The sequence below is a fragment of the Bos indicus genome, chromosome 17 (genome assembly GCF_029378745.1).
Source record: "Bos indicus isolate NIAB-ARS_2022 breed Sahiwal x Tharparkar chromosome 17, NIAB-ARS_B.indTharparkar_mat_pri_1.0, whole genome shotgun sequence".
Lineage (NCBI taxonomy): Eukaryota > Metazoa > Chordata > Mammalia > Artiodactyla > Bovidae > Bos > Bos indicus.
The window spans coordinates 53,125,441-53,151,479 of record NC_091776.1 but is presented as its reverse complement, the minus strand read 5'-3'; the positions used below and the strand labels follow the sequence as shown (position 1 = coordinate 53,151,479).

General features: G+C 42.3%; 1 protein-coding gene across 4 annotated transcripts in view; it reads right to left on the bottom strand.

Annotated features, from left to right (window-relative positions):
- The window catches only part of CLIP1 (CAP-Gly domain containing linker protein 1), a 116,692-nt gene that overhangs the window by 6,183 nt on the left and 84,470 nt on the right, over positions 1 to 26,039 (bottom strand). For all 4 annotated transcript variants that reach the window (XM_070769483.1, XM_070769480.1, XM_070769481.1 and 1 more), the window contains 2 exons: positions 21,025 to 21,145; positions 6,004 to 6,056 (listed from right to left, as the gene is read on the bottom strand). In XM_070769483.1, coding sequence (XP_070625584.1) covers positions 6,004 to 6,056; positions 21,025 to 21,145 — 174 coding nt within the window. The remainder of the gene's footprint in view (positions 1 to 6,003; positions 6,057 to 21,024; positions 21,146 to 26,039) is intronic.

Sequence of the window (26,039 nt, the reverse complement as noted above, 5' to 3'; positions counted from 1 at the left end):
CAATTAAAATACACACATGCAAAGCGATTATACAGACATCATGCAGAGCAGTTTTATGCTGGAAGTATCGATTGGTTCTCACTAATTTCAGTAACTTTGAGCAAGTTCCCAGAGTGTGTTTTGGAGATCTTATGGGCCAAAACAGTAGTAGAGATTATGACCACTATTCAAACTGAAGGATCATTACTTTTCATCCATAAAGACTCTGAAGACGACTTTTGCTTGCTCATAGAAATGAAAGGTAAATTACAAAAAAAGGCTAGGACAGAAACGTGAAGATGGATTTCCAGCTGCAGAATGGAAGCTGGGGGGACACCTGGAGGGAGCAGGTCAGTGCTCGGGGAGTCTGTTCTCAGGCCGACCCAGCATCTGGTTGTCAGCACAGGGAGGGGCACCAGGCTTTCCAGGAGAGGAAGATGTTTCTTGGAGTCAGGGGAGTGAGAAAAGAAAGGGAGAGATGAAAGGAAGACAGGGAAGGAGGGACACAACAGAGACGACCCCAAAGGGCAGGAAGCTACTGTGTGATTATAAACATGTGTGCTTTCATTTACATTTTTGTGGTGAAAATTCAAAAGTGCCAGTGTCACGACAGCCAAGGAAAGACTGAGGGGGTGTCACAGGTTGGAGGAGACTAAGGAGATGTGACAAGTAAAGGCGATGGGGTGTCCTAGATGGGCCCTGGGAGAGGAAAAAGGACATGGTGTGGAAAAACTGGGGGAGTCTTAACAACGTCTAGAGTTTGGCTAAGAGGTCTGGACCCATGTTACTCTCTCGGTTTGGATCAAAGGACCAGGGGTGCTAAGATGGGCATGTGAGGTGAAGACGAGAGAAGGGAACGCAGGACTCTCTGTACTGTATTTGCGGCTCCTGGAAACCTCAAATTTTGAAATGTTTTTTTTTTAATTACATGCGGTGTGAAACAGAGGAAAAAAGACCTCGTATCACAAAAATATTGGGGGAAAAACATTACTGGGGGAAAATTTCCTAGCTAGCCCTCGGGTCTTACAACCTAAGGCACTGCCTTCAAGTGGATAATCATCATTGAGAGTTCACGGTGCAAAGAGAAAAATCGCTTCCGGTTCTGTTGGGAGGAGCTGGGTGAACATGGAGCGCGTAGTGGTTTGGTCTGTCTTAGAGCTGACAGGAGGGATCAGAAACTGAGGCCCAGGTTAGAAATGGCAGAATGTATGTCTGGTTAGTGAGACCCAAGATATCCGGCACACGAATTACAGAATTCTCATGGTTTATGGTAAATTGAAGTTCTATACAAAGATGGAAAATATAAGTGTTGTATTTATCTCAGTGTGTGGCTTACACTTATACCCCAGAATAAGTAGTAAGAAAAGAATCTGAGACTTACAGAAAATGTCTTGAATTCAACACCCAAGTGTTATACGAACACTTGGTGATGTTAAATTACTAACTGCATGACACCTCACTAGGAAAGAGGATCGTGCTTATGTGAAACAAAAAACAAAAGAACCCCAAAGATTTAAATGAAAGAAATGTATAGGCATCTTTTTCTATCTGGAAAGTAAGTATCTATTTTTATCTGAAGATTCAATAAATCTTCTGCTCCTTATGTTTCTATTAAAGGATATTTGGTAGTTCATTCTATTGTAAAATCTATTTCAATTTCTTGCTATATACAGCACATTAGGTAAAGTTAATAAGGCCATTAAAAGTAAGAGCTTGTATTTCCATGATTTGGCCATTTTTACTTTCTGCTTCTTTGTAAAATAATAAAGGAATTATTTCAAAGCAAACAATTTCAAGAGATTCACTTGTAAATTCAACTCAAATTTGAACAATGTGATTTTAAATATTTTTACTGAGAAATTCCAGGGTTGGGGTATTAGCAGATTTAGATTCTTCTAAATCTTTGTGTTGGGGAGGATAAGGACGCCATCAGCTGGCAGAAGAAAAAGGCACAGGTGTCTTTGCTTATCTCCACATACAAATGGCCTCTAAGTGAGGCTGCCTTCTAAGAAGATAGCAAACCGTTATTTCTTGGACAAAACTCATCAAAAGGTGGGTGGTTAAGAAAGGGATCTGACTTGTGATTTGTATACCAAATTCTGAAGGGACAAATAGACCTTGGCAGCTCCTCTTGGTGACAGGTCTTCACTGTCAGCATCTCAGGCAATTCCTGAGCCCAAACCAAGATGATGCAAACCAAGATGGTCTAAACTAGTTCTGCCAATATTACTGACACCTGAGTCACACATCACATTGACAAGAGGGCCTGTGTTACTTTAAGGCCACTCTGGCTCGAGTGACTTGGCCTTACTAAAAATATCAAGGAGGGAAGATAAACAACATGAAAGAAGGGCTTCAGGGGCCAGAAATCTTTCCCCCAAGAGAACGTATAACCCAGATTCTTTCCTTACCACTTACATAAGAAATAAATTCCGGTAATGAAGGAAATACCTTAAAGTGTTACGGGGCAAGCTTTAAAAACGCAAGGTAACAAGAACCAAATATTAGGAACATGAAGAGAACTGCAAATACAGCAAGGAGAACTAAATTTGCACTGAAGTTCTGTGCTGTATATAGAGAGATAAAAAAGATATGTGCGTGTGTGTGTATGTGTGTGTGTGTACTGCTGAGGATATTTTTCAAAACAAAAGCAAGACACAGAGGGACAAAGGCAGCCAAAAAATATATATGACAACTTGGTTTACTAAAAAATATATGAAATTTATTTATTATAACGTGGATAGACTTTCTTTAGTCTTACCATTAAAGACACACAGATAGAGCAAAGGAAGCAAGTGTAGGAAAGGGAAAAGAGAGGGGGTGAGATGAGCATTGGTAAGTAGCGCAAGCTCGAGACAGTCAGACACTTAGCAACCCACAGTGAGCTGAGCGAGCTGGAGGGGCAGTGACCTCTTCAGAACTGGCAGGCGGGCCGCCCGCCAGTCTTCCTTCCTGACGGAAATCTTGCGGGGGTCGCCCGCAGAATTAATCCCGACTCTATAGTCCGCATCTAAGATTTTGGCTCTGGGCTCCCTTCTCTGACATCAAAAAGCCTCCAGAAGGGAGGGAAGCCAAACTGGTTCCCGAATCTGCCACAGGCTTTCTGGCCAGAGGAACATGTTTCTCTCCTTCTGTTAGGTAAAGCAAGTTGAGGTTAGCTCTGCTTCGTCTACTGGAGGCCTTGGAAACTGCTTTGAAAGAGGTCTGCCTAACTCGGAGTCTGGTTTTCCAAAGAAATGATTACATTTTTAGGCTAAGAGAAAAAATTTCACTGCATGTTGCCTGCGATTCAACATTAGATAGCAAAAAGCCCATAGTTTTTTGGGTTAATAAGTCTTAACTTATTAAGTATGTCTTAATAAGTATTTTGTTTCACCCCATGTCAGGAGTAAGTACTGCACTTCAAAATAATGAACAATATAGTCTGAATGAAGCAATTATATTCTTTCTTGGCTATGTATGTTGACTAAGATCTCAGTTCTTGCTTGAACAACCACATTTCAAATATCTTTTGTGATTTTTAAGTACTTTCCAGATTTTTTTTTCCAGGTTTTTTTTTTTTTTTTTTTTTGATGTGGACCATATTTAAAGTCTTTATTGAGCTTTCTACAATATTGCTTTTTTTTTTTTTTGAATGTTTTGGTTTTTTGACCACAAGGCATATGAGTGGGATCTTAGTTCTCCAACAAGGGACAGAACCCCCACCCTCTACACTGGAAGACGAAGATCTAACCACAGGACTGCCAGAGAAGTCACTCCAGACTTTTAAATTAAGGAAGTATCCAAATTTTTTTTAGTACTCTATGCTACATGTACTTAACTGTTACACACCTAGATCTACATACAAATCCTTTACAAAACTGACTTTCAGAATGCATTCATGGTCCCCCCAAATTAGCTAAAATATATTTGCATCCAGACTTCTCAAATAGACCTAATTTTCCATAAGGGTTAATTAACAATTTGAACCCCTCCCCCACCAAAGCTCTAAATATAAGAAACCATGTTTAAAATTTTTTCACTCCCAGAAAAAATTATCTTTATCTGCATTTTTCAATTAAAAGAATAATTTTCAAGAGAGATTCTCTTAAACATACCCAGGACCTAACACGGGAGCAGAATGAAATAAGGAGAGAGGGACAGACAAGTATCCAAATTTGTTCTATCTTCTAAAGCCGGGAAAAAAAAGTCCCATGTCTAATCACACTTGGAGAGGCATGTGATTTAGTCAAAGTCACAAGGAAAAGAGTAACAAAGCCTCTCATCTTTCTTTTTAAAAAATATTAAAAAGTAAAAATAAACAAACATTAAATGTACAGTGAGAAAAGACCCCGTGTAAAAAGATTTGAAGTCCTGGGTCTTGTGCCTGCATCTGAGTTCTTAGCCAAGTTGCCCAAGTTTGGGGGTTCGGATTTCATCATTTTTAAGTGCAAGCCCCAATATACATTTCAATGGTTTGTTTAGAGATATGAGAAATCTGTGAATTACAAGTGCTACATAAGTGCAAAGGGATTAATGACATCAGTACTCACATCTGCTGATTTTTATACATTCCCTTACCAGAATGCCTCAGGAGTAAGTGCTATTATGTTTCCACATACCCTTGATAACTGCATATACAGGGTTCTTTTTAAAGACACAAAGCCTTTTTCATATAAAATTAAATATCCCAAGGCCCCCATGGGCAGAGCCGTGCTTATACCCAGGCCCCAGGGCGAGTCATAGCAGGCCAGTCACTAGCTCACGAGGGGCACTTGGTGGGCACCTGGCTGGACCAGGGTTGTGGCGGTCGTGGAACACATATGCCATCTGATGTGAAACTTTCAAGAAGAAAGAGTTTAAGGATGTCTTAAAAAAAAAGGAGGAAGGCACCCCTGGACTGAGGCCTAATTTCCTTTAGAATGTAGCTTATGGAACCCGAATATCTTTGTGGGCTAAATAAGGCCCTAGGTCCTGCAGCAACTGCCATGCTGGCAGGAGGAAGACTGTCAGTGTAAACACCTGCGTCAGCGGTCAGTAAGGGAAGCTTCCTCTGCCCTGACAATCGAGAATAAGGTGCTCTGCAAGACTGTGAAGGAATTTTTCTTCCCTATTTTATTTTCTTATGTTTTTTAAATTGAGGTATACAGGAATTCTTTTCAAAAAACTTATTTCTCTATTTTTGGCCGTGCTGCACAAGCACCACGTGGAATTCGAACTCGTGCCCCCTGCAGCGGAAGCGAGGACTTGTAATCACTGGACTGTCAGGGAAGCCCCAGGAATTCTTGATTGTACTATTTCTAAAGGTTTATTTTTCTTTTCACATTTAATAAAACAGAAAAGCACATCACTCTTGTGATGTACTCTACAGCAAACCGCTGTACAGGCTGTGGGTCTTAGCAACAATGCACGCTAAACCTGCTTGGCATGCAGAGTAAAGCAGAGAGTTTCTCTAAACACAAACTGCACATTGTAAAAGAGCAGACAGAGACCATCAGAAAGCATAAGCATCAGGCTGATTATTCCTGGGGGCCCATTTATCCTTACTCAAAAGTCCTGGCAACTTCCATTTGAATAGCATCTGATTATCATCAAAGAATAACAAATAACAATGCTCTTTTTCAGAAAATAAATAGAAATGTTTAAAATGGTGCTTCCCATTATTGTGAAAAAATTAAACTTTTTATGTAACTGAAATCAGTACTTATATGCAGATCAATTACTCTAGGTAAAACGGCAGTATTTTTAGTTACTGAAACTAGGAGGTACAGCAGTATGTAATATGAGACAATCTGACTTTAGGATACTTCTGAATAAATGCAACTGAACATGACTTAAAATCAAAAATCTTCTGTTAGTAATTCATACTGAAACTTTCCAAATTTGTCAATTATAAGTACCAAACGAACACGATGCAATTTTCTGAGTATAAGAAGGTCGTATGTTTTCTACAAGTCACTTCACACAGCACGTTCCAACATTTTCCTTATTAAACACGCACGCACACACACACACAAAATAATATACACAAAAAGAAAAGCCTACCTCTTTTTCATTTCTAACAACTGATTATTGAGCACCGATCTCTCTTCTTCCAGCTGGAAAAAAACACACACAGAAAAAAAAGTTCAGTTCATAACAAGCCCTCAGAGAGGCTGATTTCTCATCCTGCAGGTCACATTCCCACGCTCCAGTGAAGCTAAAGCAACTGGCTTTCCTGAGAGGCAGTGAGAAAAGACCAAGTGTACATCACCATATGGACTGAACCCGTCCCCCTTGCATTCGAAGGGTGGAGTCTCAACCACTAGGCCACCAGGGAAGTCCCACAGTTACTAATTTACAAATCATGTATGACCTCTTCCTCAGGCACCTGAGAGCTGAAGTATTAAACAACACCATGTACATGCCATATCTTAAACATTCAATAAATGTTTCCTTCACTTGTTAGATGCATGAGGGGAAGCTTCACTATTAGCATTCTGGTTCCTTTCCTGAAATAATAGAAGGCAAATGTCACCAACTTGGGTAGGGCTAAGAATCGGTAATTTATTCTACAAGGGCGTCATCTTAGGCCTCTTATATTCCACTCATTTCTTTCTCACCTATAAAATAAAGTTACAAAAGAATTTCCAGTGGCCCATTAGTTCTAATGTTTTGTTCTTCTATGAAGGATGAAAAAACAAAAGATTCAGCTAGTCAATCTTGTGAGGGAAGACACACCTCTACTCCCAAACTATACCACAGAGTTTAGCCAAATACAGTCACACTGTTAATAACACAAAAAGGTGAACAAACTCTTACAGTTAAAAAAATCATTTCTTTTTTGGCTGTACTGGGTCTTGTGGCCATGGGCTTACTTGCCCCACAGCATGTGGAATCTTCCCAGATCAGGGATTAAACCCAGGTCCCCTGCATTGCAGGGCAGATTCTTTACCACTGGGTCACCAGGGAAGTCCTTTTTTTTTGTTTGTTTTTTAATCAAAGGATAACAGCAAAGACTCTGTAAAGACTCTGTAAATTTCATTTATTTAAGAATTTATGGATTCTAGAATTTAAGATTCTAGGTTCCTAGAATTTAAGCTGCTACTCACAGTAAGTAGTTGTGGTCTTATTTCTGATTACGTGTCAGTTATGTATGTGCTTTGCTATAAAGGTCTTTATACTTTAAAAATTCTTCAATAGAAACATGTATGTTTTGAACATGAGTCTATCAAGAAATCTACAGAGGTTAACATACAGGTTTTTTTCCCACTATAGACGTTCCTTTCCTAGTCCATTAAGATAAATCCTTCTGCTGCATGAGTAATTCACTTCACGGAAATATTTAGAAATTTTTAAAGAGTAAAAGGAAGGAAAAAGAGTGGGAGGCAAACTTTAAAAAATGAAATGAGAGAGGGAGAAGAACATCTGGAGAGTGGGATATGGAGATAAGAGGGGCTCTCATTCTCTCTGCATCCTTGTATGTGGTTTGTATTTATTTTTAAAACAAGGAAGACTGTTTTATAGTTATAAAAACTGAAACACAAGAAAAAAATTAACAAATTAACAAAGCTGCACCAATCAGCTTGCAGGATTTTAGTTCCCCAGCAGAGAAAATACAAGCAATCAATAAACACTTGGAAAATCATTCAACACTGCAAAGAACAGCATGCAGAGATTCTCCCTGTTTCTTGGAGGATGAAGTTCTTGTGCCTGAATTTCCATGAAACAGAAATTTAGGGTACTTATTGTACTGCCTGTTATTTATTTTTTGGCTGCGCTGGGTCATCGTTGCCATGTGGGCTTTCTCTAGTTGTGGCAGGTTGGCTGGCATTACTAAACTCAATGGCCATGAATTTGAGTAAACTCCAGGAGATAGTGAAGGCAGTGCTGGAGAAGACTCTTGAGAGTCCCTTGGACAGCAAGGAGATTAAACCAGTCAATCCTAAAGAAAATCACAATGGTTCTTATCGCAGTTCTTTGTCGTGGTATGTGGGTTTCTCACTGCAGTGGCTTCTCTAGGTTCAGAGGACGGGCTCTAGGGCTCGTGGGCTCAGTAGTTGTGGTGTACAGGCTTAGTTGCTCCTCGGCATGTGAGATCATCCCAGACCAGGGATCAAACCCCTGTTCCCTGTATTGGAGGAGGGGATTCTTAACCACTGGACCACGAGGGAAGTTCTGTACCAATTCTTCATCGGAAATGGTGGGTATTTTTTCTTTTTTTCCTCCTTCTGGTCCAGGATCGAATCCAGGATAACAAGTTTCATTTAGTAATCATATTCCTTTAGTCCAGCTGGTTCCTCATTCTTTCCTTGTCTTTTGTGACCCTGACTTTTGTTTTTTGGCTGCACCAATCAGCTTGCAGGATTTTAGTTCCCCAACCAGGGACTGAACCGGGTTGATAACACAAATGAACTTCTTTGCCAGCCCAAAAGAGAGGCAAAACTATAGCACCATAGAAGAGAGAAATGGTGTTTAGGAATTGGGAAGTGACTGACTATAAAAAGAATATGAGAGAACTTCTTGGGGAGAAGAAAATCTTGATTGTAAGGGTATATTATATGACTGTATATATATGTCAAACTCACTGAACCATGTATCTATGAAAGGTGAATTTGTATATTTTATCTTAATAAATATAACTTTGGGTGGGGGGAGGCAAACCTAGACAGTACATTAAAAATCAGAGACATCACTTTGCCAACAAAGGTCCATATAGTCAAAGCTATGGTTTTTCCAGCAGTCAGGTATGGATGTGAGAGTTGCACCATAAAGAAGGCTGAGCCTGAAGAATTGATGCTTTCGAACTGTGGTGCTGGAGAAGACTCTTGAGAGTCCCTTGGACTGCAAGATCAAACCAGTCAATCCTAAAGGAAATCAACCCTGAATATTCATCAGTGGGAATGATGCTGAAGCTCCAATACTTTGGCCACCTGATGCAAAGAGCCGACTCACTGGAAAAGGCCCTGATGCTGGGAAAGATTAAGGGCAGGAGGAGAAGGGGGCAACAGAGGATGAGATGATTGGATGGCATCACTGACTCAATGGCCATGAATTTGAGCAAACTCCAGGAGATAAAGGACAGGGAAGCCCGGTGTGCCATGGGGTCACAAAGAGGACACGACTTAGCGACTGAACAACAACAGGCAAATTTGAGTAATATATACAATATAGGTTTTGTAAAAAACAAAAACTATTATTATATAGAGAGAGACTGTTACACAAATGAAGAGCACTATGGAAAGAAACACTCAACCATTTATAATGTTGCCTCAATGAAACAACAATAGGAGGAATGGTAACTTTGAAATGGTATGTATTTGTATTGTTTCATGTTACAAATAGTTCAGTTCAGTAGCTCAGTCGTGTCTGACTCTTTGCGACCCCATGGACTGTAGCACGCCAGGCCTCCCTGTCCATCACCAACTCCTGGAGCTTGCTCAAACTCATGTCCAATTATTTCTAATTGTAAAATAACATTACAATTTAAAAGAAATGAATAATTTTATTTTTTAGAGGTATTAAGTTGTTCACAGATAAAATGATAGTATGTCTAGGATTTACTTCAAATTAATCCATGAAAGAGTAGAAGGTCAATGAGAGTAAAACTGAAACAAGAGTGACCAACAGGGACTTTCCTGGTGGTTCACTGGTTAAGACTTCACCTTCCAATGTAGGGGGCATCGGTTCTATCCCTGGTCAGGGAATTAAGATCCCACATGCCTCAAGACCAAAAAACCAAAACATAAAACAGACGCCAATATTGTAACGAAGATTCAATAAAGATTTTTAAAATTTCTTTAAATTTAAAAATCATAAAAAAAACTTTACCAAAAAAAGAATGACCAAGAGCTGATTGCCTTTGGAGTTGGATATCTGGGAGTATCACTGAACTTGTTTGTAATAAAAGGTTAAATAAAAGGAAGGGTTATTTTACATAAAACTATTAAGAACACAATGTTGCAGGGAAAATAGTATACAAATGATCACGATTGAAGGGAACACTGGATCAGAAAACCTCAAAGAGTTCATCTGTCCACAAAACTGTTCTATAATGTGATAAACATGGTGAGTAATTTGTTTTAAATGTTGTCATTTAAGAAAATACTAGCTTGTGTGACGTGAAGGATGTGCTGAAGTTCAGAATCAAGACACACACTTCTGCTTCTGCAGGTCCAGTCGAACTACTTTGTAATTTGCCTTATATGTAATTATTCTTTTCTTTTGAATTTCATTTCAAAATGTGTATTTTCTGATTAGTATCACAAGCTCTAAAACAAAGGATCAATATCTGAAATTCTCCCAAATAATAAATTTTCAGGATTCAAAAAACAAACAAACAAACAAAAAAACCCAAAAAGCTACTTGAATAAAAATTTTCCTGGAGGGACTTCCCTGGTAGTCCAGTAGCTAAAACTCCGGGATCCCAATACAGGGGCCAGGGTTCAATCCATGGTCAGGGAACTAGATCTCACATGCCGCAACTAAGAGTTTGCATTCCTTAACTAAAGATTCTTCGTGCTGCAACTAAGACCCAGTGTAGCCAAATAAATAAACAAATGTTTTTTAAAAACCTTTAGATCAGATCAGATCAGATCAGTCGCTCAGTCGTGTCCAACTGACTCTATGCGACCCCATGAATCGCAGCACGCCAGGCCTCCCTGTCCATCACCAATTCCTGGAGTTCACTCAGACTCATGTCCATCGAGTCAGTGATGCCATCCAGCCATCTCATCCTCTGTCGTCCCCTTCTCCTCTTGCCCCCAATCCCTCCCAGCATCAGAGTCTTTTCCAATGAGTCAACTCTTCGCATGAGGTGGCCAAAGTACTGGAGTTTCAGCTTTAGCATCATTCCTTCCAAAGAACACCCAGGGCTGATCTCCTTTAGAATGGACTGGTTGGATCTCCTTGCAGTCCAAGGGACTCTCAAGAGTCTTCTCCAACACCACAGTTCAAAGGCATCAATTCTTCGGCGCTCAGCCTTCTTCACAGTCCACCTCTCACATCCATACATGACCACAGGAAAAACCACAGCCTCAAGGAGGAGAAGCAATGTTCTGTTTTGTTACTGGCAGGCACACAGTAGGCATTCAATAACTTCCCAGGTGGCGCAGTTGCTAAAGAATCCATCTCCCAGTCCAGGAGAGGTGGGTTAGATCACTGGATTGGGAAGATTCCCCAGAGAAGCAAAGGGCAACCTACACCAGTACTCCTGCCTGAAGAAGTCCATGGACAGAGGAGCCTGGCGGGCTGCAGTCCATGGGGTCACAAAAGTCGGACACGACTGAGCACACATGCATGGGCACATGGCAGGCACTTGATAACTATGTGGCACGTGAACAACTGTGTCAGATAGTCAGTGAGCTGGTGCTGTGCTTGGGTGTGAGTGGCAGTGGCACTGAGGAGCCTGGGTCCCCTCGGAGGAACTCTCTGCTCAGCTAGTCCAAGGGAGCCAGCGCTCAGTAGCTGCGATTATCACTGACTTCCCCAGGGAAGTGGTTCATGCGTGGGCGACTTCAGCCTCTTCTCTAAGCTAGTGTTCTGAGGTCTAAAATAGCGGCTCTACCTTGACAGCGCAAGTCAGGGCCCCAGCCCCAGCGTCTGAAGAGTTCTAGTCTGGCCTCCCACACAGACAGACTCCTGCTCTCAGAAGTGGAGAAGGTTAAGGTGGCGGGGGAGCTCGGAAAGGAAGAGGAGGATCTGGCAATTTCTGGGAACAGCCCTTTCAGAGAAGAAACAATTAATATTAGCTGTCTTGCCACACACACACACACACACACACACACACACACATTTCTCTTTGTATACAGAAGAAGGACAGAAAGGAGAGAAAAAAGCAAATTTAACTTTATATGAATTTAACAGAAGAAATAAAAAAGCAAGTAAATATAAAAAATGATTGAGGGCAGAAAAATGTCCTTTTTTAAAATAAAAAAAAGTTGTGGCTGTGACACATGGCACGTGGGGATCCTAGTTCCCAGACCAGGGATTGAACCCCACCCTCTGCACTGGGAGCTTGGAGTCTTTTAACCGCTGGACCACCATGGAAGTCCTAGAAAAATGTTCTTTACCACAAAGACATATTCGTTTCTAAGAACTCCTACTAGGTTTATACTATACATTTATTTTGTAAAATTTTAAAGTAGAATATATATTTTTTTAAAAAACCTAAGATGTTAATATCATTTTCTTACATTTAAGCAAATTTTAATTGAAAATAATATCAAACATCATCCTGATGTAAAAGATGAGGAAGTTTGCATACTTCCACTTGCTTTCAAGTCTACCACCTCACATTTTGTTAGTCATATTCTCTGTATGTTTTTCTAATTTCTCCTTTGTCTTTGATCTTTTTTCCTTTTTGTCTTGCGAATATTTTGACGTTACCTCCACTAAATGATCAAAACTGACATCGCCAATAATGGGATAAAGCAATAATGGGTATCACTTATGCTATTTTTCTGCTAAAAATGAGTGATCCAAATATCATCATGAGGAAACACTTGAGAAAACCAAAATGAAAAATTTTATATGTACAGGCCTGTTTTTATTTAGTCATAAAAGACAAAGGCAGAGAGTCATTGCAGATAAAGATGACTGAAGAGACCCGAGTCAACTGGATCCTGAATCAGGTAAAGAAAAAACCCACAAAAACTATAAAGAACACCACCACCAACTGCCGAAGCAGGAGTAGGGCCTGTACCTTAGATAACAGTGTTCCATTTCCTGAACTTGACAATCGCACTGTGGTTAGGTATTCTGTGTTTTATTTTCACAACTTTCCACAAAGCATAAAATGATTTCCAAATAAAAAGTTGGAATCACAACTCTATTCCCTCATCTGTAGTTCCCTAAACTGTCAGCTTAGCTGTCTATTTACCTGGATTTAGTACTCACCTCTAGTCCCTTTGCCCAGCTTCCCTCGATCTAGTAAGTCTTTGGTTTGGTTTTTTTTCCCCCTTTAATGTTTTGGCTGCATGACATGTAGGATCTTAGGTCCCCAACCAGGGATTGAACCCACATCCCCTGCATTGGAAAGTAGGTTAACCAGTGGACCACCTGGGAAGTCCCAAGTCCTGTATTTTAAATCATGTCTTGCTTGGCTAAATTTTATCAGCAAGTAGCTACTTTGCAGGACTCACAGATGCTGCAGCTTCCAAGTTCTTTCATGTTCAGAAACATCTGTCTTCCTACCTGAATAATAACTGCCTGGATACAAGGCTCATGATCGTATTTTCTGTCCATTAGAACTTGGGAAACAATGTAGTACGTTGTTTTTCCTTTTTTCTGGCATTGAATGCAGCTGCAGTCGGCTGTTTTTTCTTTTTTAGGGAATCTGCTTTTTCTGCCTGGGGACCTGAAGAATTCTCTGTATATTTTCAGAAACACCTGTTAGGTCCCTGTCTATTTCTACATATTTAGCAGTTCTGATACTGTATGGCTTTGGTCCTCAGTTTGTTTCCTTAACTCTTCCTTATCTCCACTCAGCTTGTATTATTTCATCTTTGTCTCTTTAAACAGTTGTTTTATTTATATCACTAAAGTTTTTTTTAATATGTATTTATTTGGCTGCACCAGGTCTTAGTTGAAGCATGCAGGGTCTTTAGTGGTGGCATGCGAACACTTAGTTGTTGCATGTGGGCATCTAGTTCCCTGACCAGGGATCAAACCCTGGCCCCCTGCATGGGGAGTGCCCAGTCTTAGCCACTGGACCATCAGGAAAGTCCCTACATCATTTAAATTTTTATATAACACACAGCCATATTTTACTCTGGGTAATGCTTTCTCATGGCCTGAATTCCCCATCACTCTTTGGATTCCTAGGTTCCTTTCTTTACTTTTTTCCTCTTTTGGTACAGCATGTTTTCAGTTGCTCATCCTACCATGGGCAGCTCTGCTTAGACCTTCTATTTGCTCACATGTAATGTCAATGAATTGTCCTTTATGTCCTTCCTACTTTATCTGAGCCCTTTCATCTTCATGTTCAAGCTACAACTGAAAATTGGGTGCTGTGGGCTATACTTTCTGTAGTCAGAGGGCCCGGGGCAAGGATGGAGAGACTGCAATTCAAGTGATGAATAGAGTCTGCTATAGGTCTCTCTCTGAGCTTTCTCCTCTAGATCCTGCATCTCACCCAGTGTGTCGGCATAGAGGTAACTCTATTACCTGGCAGGTATTACAAGTTGGAAGGACTGATGCTGAAGCTGAAGCTTCAATACTTTGGCCACCTGATGTGAAGAGCTGACTCATTGGAAAAGACCCTGATGCTGGGAAAGACTGAGGGCAGGAGGAAAAGGGGGCAATAGAGGATGAGATGGTTGGGTGGCATCACTGACTCAATGGACATGAGTTTGAGCAAGCTCTGGGAGAGGACAGGGAAGCCTGGTGGGCTATAGTCCAAGGGGTTGCAAACAGTCAGGCACAACTGAGCAACTGAGCAGCATCATAAGTTGGCTCTTTCAACATCTACTCTCATTTCCTCTGTGTTTCCTTCCCTTTCTGCAGGAATCCAGACTCATCTCTGCAACTGGTGACACTATTACAGAGATCTGGAGGGTCTCCAAATGAAGAGATAAATGCCGTGAAGAGGAGCCCTCTGCTTGGCCTTCCCCCTGCTTCCTTCCAGAAAGTTCTGCAAGGTCTACATGTTTAAGTCATAAAAAAAAAAAAAAAAAAGACTCATTGAGATTGAGAAGATGAAACCTCCATGCTTAAGGACAGCAGCAGAGCCAAGAGGGAGGGTAGGCTTCCCTGAGGAAGTTCTGGAGTGGCTGGACCCACTGGTACTACCTACCTGTGCATTTATCATCATTTGAAGTAGGGGTGGGGGGGAAACCCACCCATTCCCACCCAACCCTCATTTACTTAAGCCATTCTGTTGGCTGGACTAGCTGTGGAAAATGACAGCTAGCACTTTCTTCCAGGTCTGGTAGAATCCTGAGTGGTAGCAGAGGGCTTCTTAGCCTCAAAGCTCTTTCCTTGGCTGCCTACTTACTCCCTTTAGTCTAGTTTTCTCCAAACTGGGGGTGAGGGGAGTTAGAGTGAAATTCTGGGAATTTTGCTATCTGTTTTCCTTTCTCTTACCACTATGAACACAGAGTCAGGCCACTGTCAATTTCAGCGTTTACAATAGGAAACTGGTTGGCTTTGCTGGATTTTCCTGGAGCTCTTGTTATTTATTTATTCTTTATCATTTAAAAAAGTTATTTAATTTGTTTGTTTACTTATGGCTGAGCTGGGTCTTTGCTGCTGCTTGTGGGCTTTCTCTGGCTGTGGAGCATGGGCTCTAGGCACTTACGGGCTTAGTCAGCCTGTCGCATGAGGGATCTTCTCAGACCAGGGATCAAACCCGTGTCCCTTGTATTGGCAAGTGGCTTCTTAACCAGGGAAGCCCCTGGAGCCCCTTTTAATAGCTGAATAAGTATGTGTCTTTCATTAGGTATTGAGGGAGAGAGATTCTGGGATCAACCTTCACTCGCCCCCTACTTGCCCATGAGCACCCCCACTTCAGCCCAGATTAAAATTTGATGGCTGATGATCACTACTTTTCCAAAATGAAACATGATGAGCTAAAAATAGTGCTTCCTTTCTAAACATTCAGGTCTGGGAATGCAGGCTTATGTAAAAGGCAGGTGATTATTCATGGATCAATTGAGATGATAACCCCTAGTCTTTTGTTTACTGCATCTGTCATATCCTCTGGGAGGAGGAACTGTTGATGAAACACCGTGATTGAGTCATCTAATATCTGTCTCGTTTCCATAAGCCAACTGTGACCTCATTTTGCGAATAACCAGGGGGAAAAAAATCAGCACTGTTCCCATAGTGACAGTTCAGTGTCTCTGCAGCCCTCCCGGGGGAGAAAACACGTGCAGTTTGGGAATGATAAATCAGACATTCCGAAAGTGACTCCCTAAGGTGACTGCCTCTATAGAAGAACTCACATCACTCGGATTATTTTTAGTATTTTCTCTATGAAAAGAATAATGCACTGCATGGTTTTCTTAATCCTGAAACCACGTGACCCTGCCTGAATCCACTGTACGAATCTACCATCCACATGGGGCGCATGGCCCGCTTATGTTGCGGTTGGATTTTGGCAACCACGACCTCTCTGAAACAAAGTCAGGAGACTGGAAGTGAGTGGACTCGTGTGAGAGAAGTGGAAGGGGCAAGTCTCACAGTCTCTGCATCGTATTCTGCAAAAAAGGACTGAAGGGCCTGGCTGAAAATGAGGAACTTATTTCATCACCCGTTCACTCCTTCATTCACTCAACCTGCATGTCTTGCTCTAGGAGTCCTACTGTCTCAGCACCAGGTGGGGAGAGAGCCTGAGTTCCGAGTGTCACACACAGAGAGCCAAGAAGGAGATTGTGACCCAAACCAGGGAAGGCAGCGGCCACCTGGAGAGGAAAGATGACGACCAGCAGAGAGGCCAAGTGCACCGAGTGGGGGACGAGGAAGAAGACCTGGAAAAGCAGACACACAAATAGCAAGTGATGCGGTGTGGTGGGAGAGGCAAGAGAAACATGAGCAAACGGTGTGGAGGAAGCTGAAGGAGGAGAGTCAGAACGTCCACAGAGGGCGGAAGGAGCCACGCAAATGTGCAGACACCACAGGGAAGCCATCCTTCACGCCAGAGTGCACTGGGAACGGCAGGAAGCAGACTGGAGGGGGCGGGGAAGCAGAGGGGGAGGTGAGAAACAGGGCACAAAGCAGACTATTCAAAGTTTGGAAGTAAAAATGAGGAGAAGATAGGGCTGCGAGTGTCAACAGTGTGGCTAGGCTGAGCACTGCTTTTAGGAAAACAAGGAGGCTTTCCCAACCCTCAGAAGACCCGAAGGGGCGATGAGAGGTAGCAGCTCCTGTCACGGATGGAGGCTTCAGGAGGGATGCGAGGCAGTCTGAACGGTGGAGGAGCCTAAGACACCTGAAGCAGACAAGCAAAATGCGGTCTATCCCTTCGGTAAAATACAACTCGGCCACGGAAAGAAATGAAATCCTGACACAGGCTACAGCATGGATGCGCCTCAATATGCTATGAAAAGCCAGATGCAAATGGACACGTACTGTCTATTGCCACTTATGTGAAATGTAGAGAATAAGCAAATATGCAGGGATTAAAAATGGATTAGTGGTTGGCAGGGCTGGGAGGATGGAGGAATGGGGAGTGGCTGCTTACTGGAGTTTTCTTTGTGGGGGGGCTGGTGATGATGTTCTAGATAGAGGTGATGGTCACACAGCGCTGTAAATGACCTAAGTGCAACTGAGTTGCACACTGTAAATTGGTTAAAACAGTACATTTATGCAGTGTGTATTTGAACACGTGCACACACCCAAAACCTGAAGCAGCACAAAACCAGTCGGCCATCAGGCGGGAAACAATGTGAGCGCAAACCGTCCACAGCAATTATAATGACAATCCTCAAAACCGTCCGTCATGAGAAAGGGTAAATTACGTTATCTAGTTGGTTGAGTCATATGAAATTGCAAAACAATGGCAATTCCATATGTCCAATCTAACATAGCCTCTTTGAAAAGAGGAGGCACTCTGTAACATTTTGTAAGGATTTCTGTTACAGGTGATGCCAGCTAACGCCAACACTTCCGCCTCTCACAACCCTAACTGATCTTGGTTATCACTCCCCTCCCCTCTTAAAATGAAAATCCTGCTTGAGAAAGGGGACTTAAGAGACCCATTTTTCACTGTAAGGGACAATATCTGATGGAGCAGACCACAAAGAATGCGCACGTGTGGGTTCAGCGTCTGGCTTGGTCAGCTGGGTTCTCGAGGGCTACGAGCCAGAGCAGGTGAGCCTGCCGACTGTTCCAACACTTCTTCCGGGGGGAACATGGCACCCACGTGTCAATCAAGGCAGATGTGGGTTCTAATGAAGCACAGAGTGGATCGTCTCTCTACCTTCCATCAGCCAGTCCTGCTCTCTGTTAGCCCTCGTTATTTCAGAGCTTCCTACATCAGCTTTTAAGACGATAAAAGGAGAGGACATTCTACAAAACCAGTCACAGGGACACAGGGATTCCTTTATTGCAACAAATCATCTCACTTGCAAATAACACACAGGAAATGAAATAGTTCTCTTCACAAAAGGCTTCTTGAGGAAATCAAAACCCTTGGCCAATATTCCCAGTGAGAGCCTTAAGATGTAGAACAGATTCTGGGATCCCTTGGGTTTTCTAAGCAAAGTAAGTATTTGAGGCAGAAAAAAAAAGTAATGGTAGGATTGAAAGTGCATTTTTATAGTACTATTTGACCCCACCTACTCCATTCCTGGTTCAGAGGGTTTTTCTTTTTTTCTTTTAATCTTAACACTTAATGATGAAGTACAAAGAAATAAGTTTTATTCTCAGCAAAGGATAGTAGCAGGCCAACAGACTTACGAGTTAGTCAGGCATGAGTTCTGATCTTGGCTCCTCCGCTGCCTGGCTGTGTGTCCTTGGTGAAGTGCTTCATGTTTGAGCCTCAGCTTCCTTCCTATAATGTAACCTCACTATTGCAGGTATGATGATTCTATGAAACAACGGCAGAACAATCTGCTCAGCGATTGAAACACGGTCAGCGAACTTTTGCGCCGCTGAGCAAAGGGAACAGGAAGGAACTCAGGTCCAGATCAGTGTTTATCTGTCCCACATTCAGTCTTTACTGTCTTCACTTTAGCATGAAACACTGGATATTTCTACAGCACTACAATTAAAATTCTTTTTTTTTTTTTAATTTATTTGGCTGCACTAGGTGTCAGTTGCCGCATGCAGGATCTAGTTCCCTGACCAGGGATTGAACCCAGGCCCCCTGCATTGGGAGCATGGAATCTTAACCACTGCCCACCAGGGAAGTCCCCCCTCCGCTTCAGCTCTTTTTCTGAAATAGGGTTTCTGCCCAACTCTGTAGTATATTTCTGAACAAAGCTTATGGATAGTTTGGCTCAACCATAGCAAGCAACAAAGTGGAAATTTGTGATTTTACACAAGTAAACGGCTTGTGTAGACTGCTTGGAGTCTAGATCTCTGGACTCTTGGAGATTATGTAGTAAGAGTAATAAGAGCCGATGAATGAATCAATCTTCTTTAGCCTAAGTTACTTTCAATGGGGAGATTCTCTCCACTCTTTTGAGACGTACGCACGTCAAGTGAAGCGTTATCTGCGGTCTTCTTTGGTGCTCACCATGGACATTCTCTCACGTCACAGCCTATCGTGGTTTGGTTCCCAGCCGCCTGCTTCTCTCTCCAGAGTAAAACTCAAAGGACAAAACCACCCCCTGTTTAAACGGAAGCCACTGCCCTAGCTGCTGCTTGCAGGTGCTGTTTCCTAACACTCTTCAAAGTCTCCGCGTTTCAAATTTCTAGTCACAAAACCTTTTCAAAAGGAAGGTAAATTTGAATCCCAAGGCAAAAGAGGAAGAGCTGGCGGATGGAGAGGAGCCCTGAAAACCCCTGCCTGAGGAACCGTGAGGCGTCACTCCTAAGTCTTGCCGGTTCTGAGTGACAGACAAGAGAAATGTAATCAACGGTCCAGTCAAGGTCACAACATAAGACGAGAAGCTGACCTCTGTGTGTTCCTCCCACTGGTGGGATCCACGCTCTCCACCAAAGATGTTCCGTGAGATGAGATAAAAGGAGACAGACAGACTCAGCACTTGGCTGAGATCCTTCCCTTGCGAGTCCTTACAGACACGCTGATGTCAGAGGTGCCCAGTGTTTCACACACTGGTTTGAGCCAGGAGAAAAGAACCTCGTCTGGTCCAAGGGCTTCTGTTTTTCATGAACCCCACTCTCTCACATACTGACCAAAGCAGAGTGCAGTGACCCCGTTTAAGTCAACCCACTCTGATTCTTTCCCTGACCCAAATCAGAATCTGACACGCGTCTCCGACACTACCGGCTGAGTGAGGCTGAGCACATGACTACCTTCTGGTGCTTCCGCTTCCTCTTTAACACATGGAGTGATGACAGGGCCGGCTCACGGGAGGATGGCTGTCAGGTATTTGTGCCTGTCTCACAGTAAGGTAAGAGCCACTGAGCGTGAGCTATAGTCACCAAGAGCGTCGCTTGTCATCCTGGGGTCTGGAGAGATGGGCCATTTCTCCCACGAAGGAGGGTCATTGTGGAGAGCTCTAATGAAGACTTACAAGTCTGAAATCAATTCTCCAAAGAGTGCTTTCACCACAAACGACGCCACATTGATGGACAGTCAGTACAAATTACTCCAGAATACTCCATCCAAATGAGAAATAATGTTTGCAAAATATGCTTGGGGAAAAAAAATTTCCCCTTGACATGCAAAGCAAAGAATAATGACCACGTGGTAAAATTCTCTTTAAAATGTCTTTTTTTTTTTTGAGTTTCTGCTCTGAGGCCAGATGTGGCTAACAGTCTAGCATTTTGATTCAAGAATTAAAAAAAAAAAGAATAGGGCATTCTTTAAAATCAGTTTTCCTTCACTGTTTAATGAGCTTATCAGAAACCTTTATAATTTAAATAGGGAAACAAGTGGGTTGTGGTTAGCTTCTAGTTCATTCCAGGTATAACACACATTTCATAAACCAATGCATCAGTGCACAGGTATACACAGTTCCCTTAGGAGCTCTTTAAACATTGTTTTTTACTTAAAAGAAAAGCAGAGTTCTATTTAAAAACAGCTTCCAACCTTCACACCTAATCTGTATTCTTGGAACCTTCTTCTTAAAATCAATTTTGATGAAAGAAAAAAAACATCTTAGAGAAAAAAAACAAAACTGAAACCAAGGCAGGAGGCAAAACATACCGTCCCTTTCCATTTATGCATTGCCATAAGATCATCTGATAAAAAATCTTATTTTCTCCTTGCTTGCAAGTTCCCGGTGTTTTGTTTTTTTTTTTTTAAAGGACTTGTCAGCTCACTCCTACCTAAGTGCTATAGCAGCATGCTTGAAAATGAGGGGACATAAAACACAGGTGACTTGAGATCCCACTGGAATGACCCAACCACATCAAGCACAGTCTCCAAGGAGCCTCCGCGAGCCCTGCCCAAGGCAGCAGCAGATGCTGGCCTGGCAGGGCCAGGGGTGCCCACCCCGACGGACGCCCACTGACCTTTTGGTGACTGGTGACTTCGTCCCTGCTCCTCCCCAGCTCCTCGTTAAGTTTCACGTTCTCTTCTTGCAGCGCTGAGAGCTGCTGGGACTTCTGAGCTGCTGCCTGCTTTAGGGTTTCTCTGCAAGGACAGCGAGTGTGGGGTTACCATAGAAACAAGACAGGCAAGGAAACTGTGGGAGACAACCAACTCCACTGCACCGGGGAAAATATATCTGGGTCACGTGCCTGATAGGATCTGTAATAACAGGAGGCAGTATTGTCTACCTGCAGGAGGGGCCAAATGGCTTTAACCTCTCAGGGGGAGGACTGCTGCCTGCAATTATTACTTTTTTTTTTTTTTCCCCAAATCTAATCAACACTACATCTACTCTCTCACCACCCACACTTACCCCACTTCTAAATACTCCCCACACAAAAAAGCAATGTTACTCTCTAAAATAAATGACAGATGAAATGGCCGGTATTCCCTTTGTTTCCCTCAGAAAATTAAATACACTACATTGATAGTGATTTCCATCATTGCCACAGTATTCTGCTCTAACTGTACAAATCTGTAATCTTTTTTTTTTAGGAAGAAATGTAAAGCTGATAGTTCCATTTGCTAGCATTTGTCAGAATCAAGTGTTGCCGTGAATCTGGGTATATTTTCAGGATGACTAAAGGTGAAATGCCCAAAGGAAATGCAGTTTTCTAATTACAGAACAAGTGTTTAATTTTGATTATATTCTTTCCATACTGTTGACTTGTAATTAAAAGAAGCAAATAAAAATACAGCTTGCTGACCATACATATTATGAATATCAGCATATAAAATGTGAGCAGGGTAAACACATGTATTAAACATCTTCCTATTATTAAGCTTGACTAAAAATATATATCCCAAATTATCCTTTACATGTGGATATTCAAAATAGTTTATTGGATTGTTGGATTTTAGTTTTAAACCATAGAAGGTGGTTTTGATGCAATTATGAATTTTAAGTCTGGGCTGGCCACACTCCATTTAGTGAGCTGTCATAACGTGGCTGAATTCTGAATCAAGTCATCTGGGTATGATTCCATCTGCTGATGCATGAACACGTCTATTTTTAACCTCAGTTGTCTAATGGGTGGCAGTATTTGGTACCTGCAGTTTTCTTGATTTTTAACTCTCCATGTACCTATAACATACCTATAGGGCTAACCTTGTGAAGATATAGGGGAATATGTCAACACGAAAATTCTCTTAGCATATTAAAATTGGCATTTGATAGAGATGTTTATTTAGCAAGTGAAGAAAAACTAAGAAGGAATTTTAGACTCAAAAGCTGGGAGGCTTGATTTCAATTATGGATCAACACACACATACATACACATACACACACTACAAGTAAAGTTTATCTTCTGGCTAAAGTCTATCAATTCTTGATAAATTAGAGGATTTTACTTATGATGAAATCATCATAAGCCAAACCTTTTATTCCCAAGTGATCACAACCTTCATTAGGAGCTATTTGGGCTCAGCATTTGTGTGGCCTGTCAGTGGTAAGTTCTTGATCCTGCTCTTTCTCTCTTACACATTTTCATCCTTAAAAAAATTTTAAAACCTTGGTTTCCATTAAGAGCCCCCAGTAAGGAAAATTAAAACAAGGAGTCAGGAATATCAAGATGCCCTAAGATTTATACAAATGATATATGTTCAATGTTTTAAAATCTACAGTATGATTTCATGTACATTTTCTCATTTAATCCCCAAAGCCCAAGGAGGCTCATGTTGTTATTTATATTTTAAAGATGACAAAATTCAAGCTCAGGGAAGTGAAAAGATTTGCCCCAAGTAAGTTGTAGAATCAAGAGAGCTAGAGGTAGAACTGGCAGACAGACCTCAGTTGTGGTCTGAACATAGAAACATCTTTCAACTTTTCTTTAGACCAGAGGAGAGATATGTACATTTCATAGATAGAGGACGCTCCAACAGCCCAACTCCTGGACGTACTCTAAGGAATAATTCTGAAAATACCTACAAATATATTTCTCACAATTTTATAAGCTGCTTTTTCTTCCCTATGTATATAACGACATCTTGTAAAACAAAAGAAGACTCACGATTTTAAAACTGAGATGCAAAATAAACACTGCTGATATTGACTTGCAAACATTCTACTGAGGAATCTATCATAAATTTAATAATTACCATGCTAAACATATTCTACTTTTAAAAAATATTTATTTATTTGGTTATACCAGGTCTTAGTTGTGGCATGTAGGATTTAGTTCCTTGACTAGGAATTGAACCTGGGCCCCATGCATTGAGGGCCTAGTCTTAGCCACTAGACCACCAGGGAAGTCCTAGTATATTCTAGTTTTACGACTGAGCCAGGTGAGTAATTAAAGGCAAAAATTAGATTGCTTATATCATTTTCCTTCAGAGTCAAAAACTACACACCAGAGATACACAATTTTGTTCTCTTTCCAACTAAAAATAGGACCTGGCTAGCCAAAATCAATAGTTTTCCTAAAACCAGTTTAGGAAATGGCATAGAGGAAAAGGGACGTTTAGTTGCCAGGGCTGGCTGAGTTTCCAGGGCCAAGGGCAAGATTCCTACGGCTGGTTCCCATTAGAACTCCTGGGTTTGCAGAGGTGTCCCTTTTCCTCCAGGAACGCCAGTCCTGGCAGGCAATGAGAAACACCTGAAAAGCTCCAGCGCCCATGAAGATCCCGGGTATGTGGTAAACCACAAAACTCAAAGAGCTGCTCCTCCTCTAGCTCAGAGCACAGTAAAATGACTGCGGGTCTCTTTTTGAGCAGCACTGTTCTCATGACACAGTACATTTATATCAGCTGGTCCCTGAAATGTGGCCAAGGCTCAGGCAGGGAACAATGAGTCACTGGGGGTGTGTTTGGGGGGGGCGCTTTCAACCCACTCCTCACACCTCCCTCCCGCGGCTTCTCACGAACGTCACTGCGGTGTCTCCCGCTGCCCCTGTGTCCTGCTCTGAGTCTGGGCCATGCTGTGCCAAGCTACTGACACGGGGCAAGGTTCTCGTAGCCGTGGGGAGCCAGGAAAAACGGCAGACTGGCAGTAGCAGCTCCTCCTTGCATGAACTACTCCCCTTGGGGAAGGGAGATGCGGGAACCCAGCCCTGCGAGGAAGGCAGGCCCAGGTGAGGTGGGCAGCAGTACGGCTCATGGGTTTTTGCTCCCGTGGGCCTACAGGCACGGGCTCAGCTTTTGTTATTCAATGGGGTCTTTCAACAAGGGCACACAGAGTGAGCTTCTCTCTTGGCAGAAGTGAGACCACCCCATGCTGACTAGGGGTGGAGACAGAACAGAAAGACTTGAGTGAGGACGGGGACACATAAATCTAGACCAGTGTGACGACCCTTACAGGAGGCTCCTGCAGGGTGCTGCAGGACAGGGGATTTTATCTGACTCCCCGGGGCTGTCTGTGATACGTCCGCTCTGACCCTGCCCCTCCATTACCTAGTACGGCCCGGGGAGCTCAGAGGTGGGATTATGGCACGGGGAGGTTGGTGAGGGAATCTTCTCCCGATGCTCAGATCCTCCCTCACCAGATGCCTGTGTGACACAGATGAACTGAAGTCAATGTAGTGCTCCAGACCCCCAGGCCGGCAGGGCTACTGTGTCACGGGGTCAGGGGAGATCCCTAACTGTAGCTGAACCTCCCCTCTCTGAACAGCTTCGAATTTTTTTCCCCATCATAGAAAAAGCAATGGCTGTTTCTATTTATGCTGTTTAGCCTTGGCAGACCAGGAGAGTCAAGCCTCTCCTGGAGGCCACCACCACAACTCTACACATATACATAGGTGTAAATGGAACTGTTGGGAGCTGTTTAAATACCGTCTAGAGCAATATCACTAAAACGAAGACTGACGAAAGGATCCATCGTCAGCGTTGTGAGCTGTCCATCCCAGGTAAGTAGCCCAGAGAAGACCTCTTCTAGGAGGATTTTAGGAACTCACAGAAGAACTACAGATAATATACTAATCTAACCCAAGCTTGATCAACAAGCAGTATTGAGGATGCCAACTTGGGAAGAGGAGTTTGGAATTGATGCTTTTGTTTCTGTTTGAATCTCATCTATTTGTTTGAGCAGAACTGGAAATAAATGCAAACCCTTGAAGGGCAGAGTCCACATACAATTCATTTTTGGATCCTTCCTAGCTCAACTGTACCTAGCAGAAGGGCCTTCCTCAAATGTTCACCAGATTAACTGGCTTTAAATGTTCGGTTCACACAGTTGATACCGAGTAGTTCTCAGCACAGATAAGCAAAATGAAATCTACTCTGTAACTCCCACTTACAGTGCCAGATAAATAACCATCTGCAGCGGTTATAAGAACCAAACTCGAAAGGCGGTATTGACAAAGGAAACACAGGCAGCTTGTCTGCCTAAAACACAGGCAGCAGACTGATGAGTAAACTCGGATTAGAAAAAGGCTTTCAAAGTTCTGCTCATTTAATGTCCACACCAGAAGATTAGATTACTCTTAAAATCAAGACTATCTGATACTCTTCAAAGTGCATGCTTTCCCCCACCTGCTATTGAAAGTATTTTAAGGGATTAATTAATAGAAGGTCTGATGTTTCCTAATGTTGAGATTAGCTACCACATAAGCATACTACTTTTTTAAAATGTTATTATTGGGGTATAGTTGCTTTATAATGTTATATTAGTTTCTGCTGTACTACAACGTGAATCATATATATGATCTATACATATATCCCTTCCTTTTGAGCTTCCCTCCCGCCCCACCCCCATCGCACTCCCCTAGGCCATCACAGACCACCAGGCTGAGCTCCCTGTGCTACACAGCAGCCTCCCACCAGCTGTCTGCTTTACACGTGGTGGTGAATATAAGTCAGTCCCAATCTCCTGATTTGTCCCACCTTCCCCTTCCTTCTGTGTCCATGTGTCCGTTCTGTCTCTATGCCTGCCCTTGCAAATAGGTTCATCTACCATTTTTCTAGATTCCACATATATATAAACATACTACCTGAAAAAGTTCTA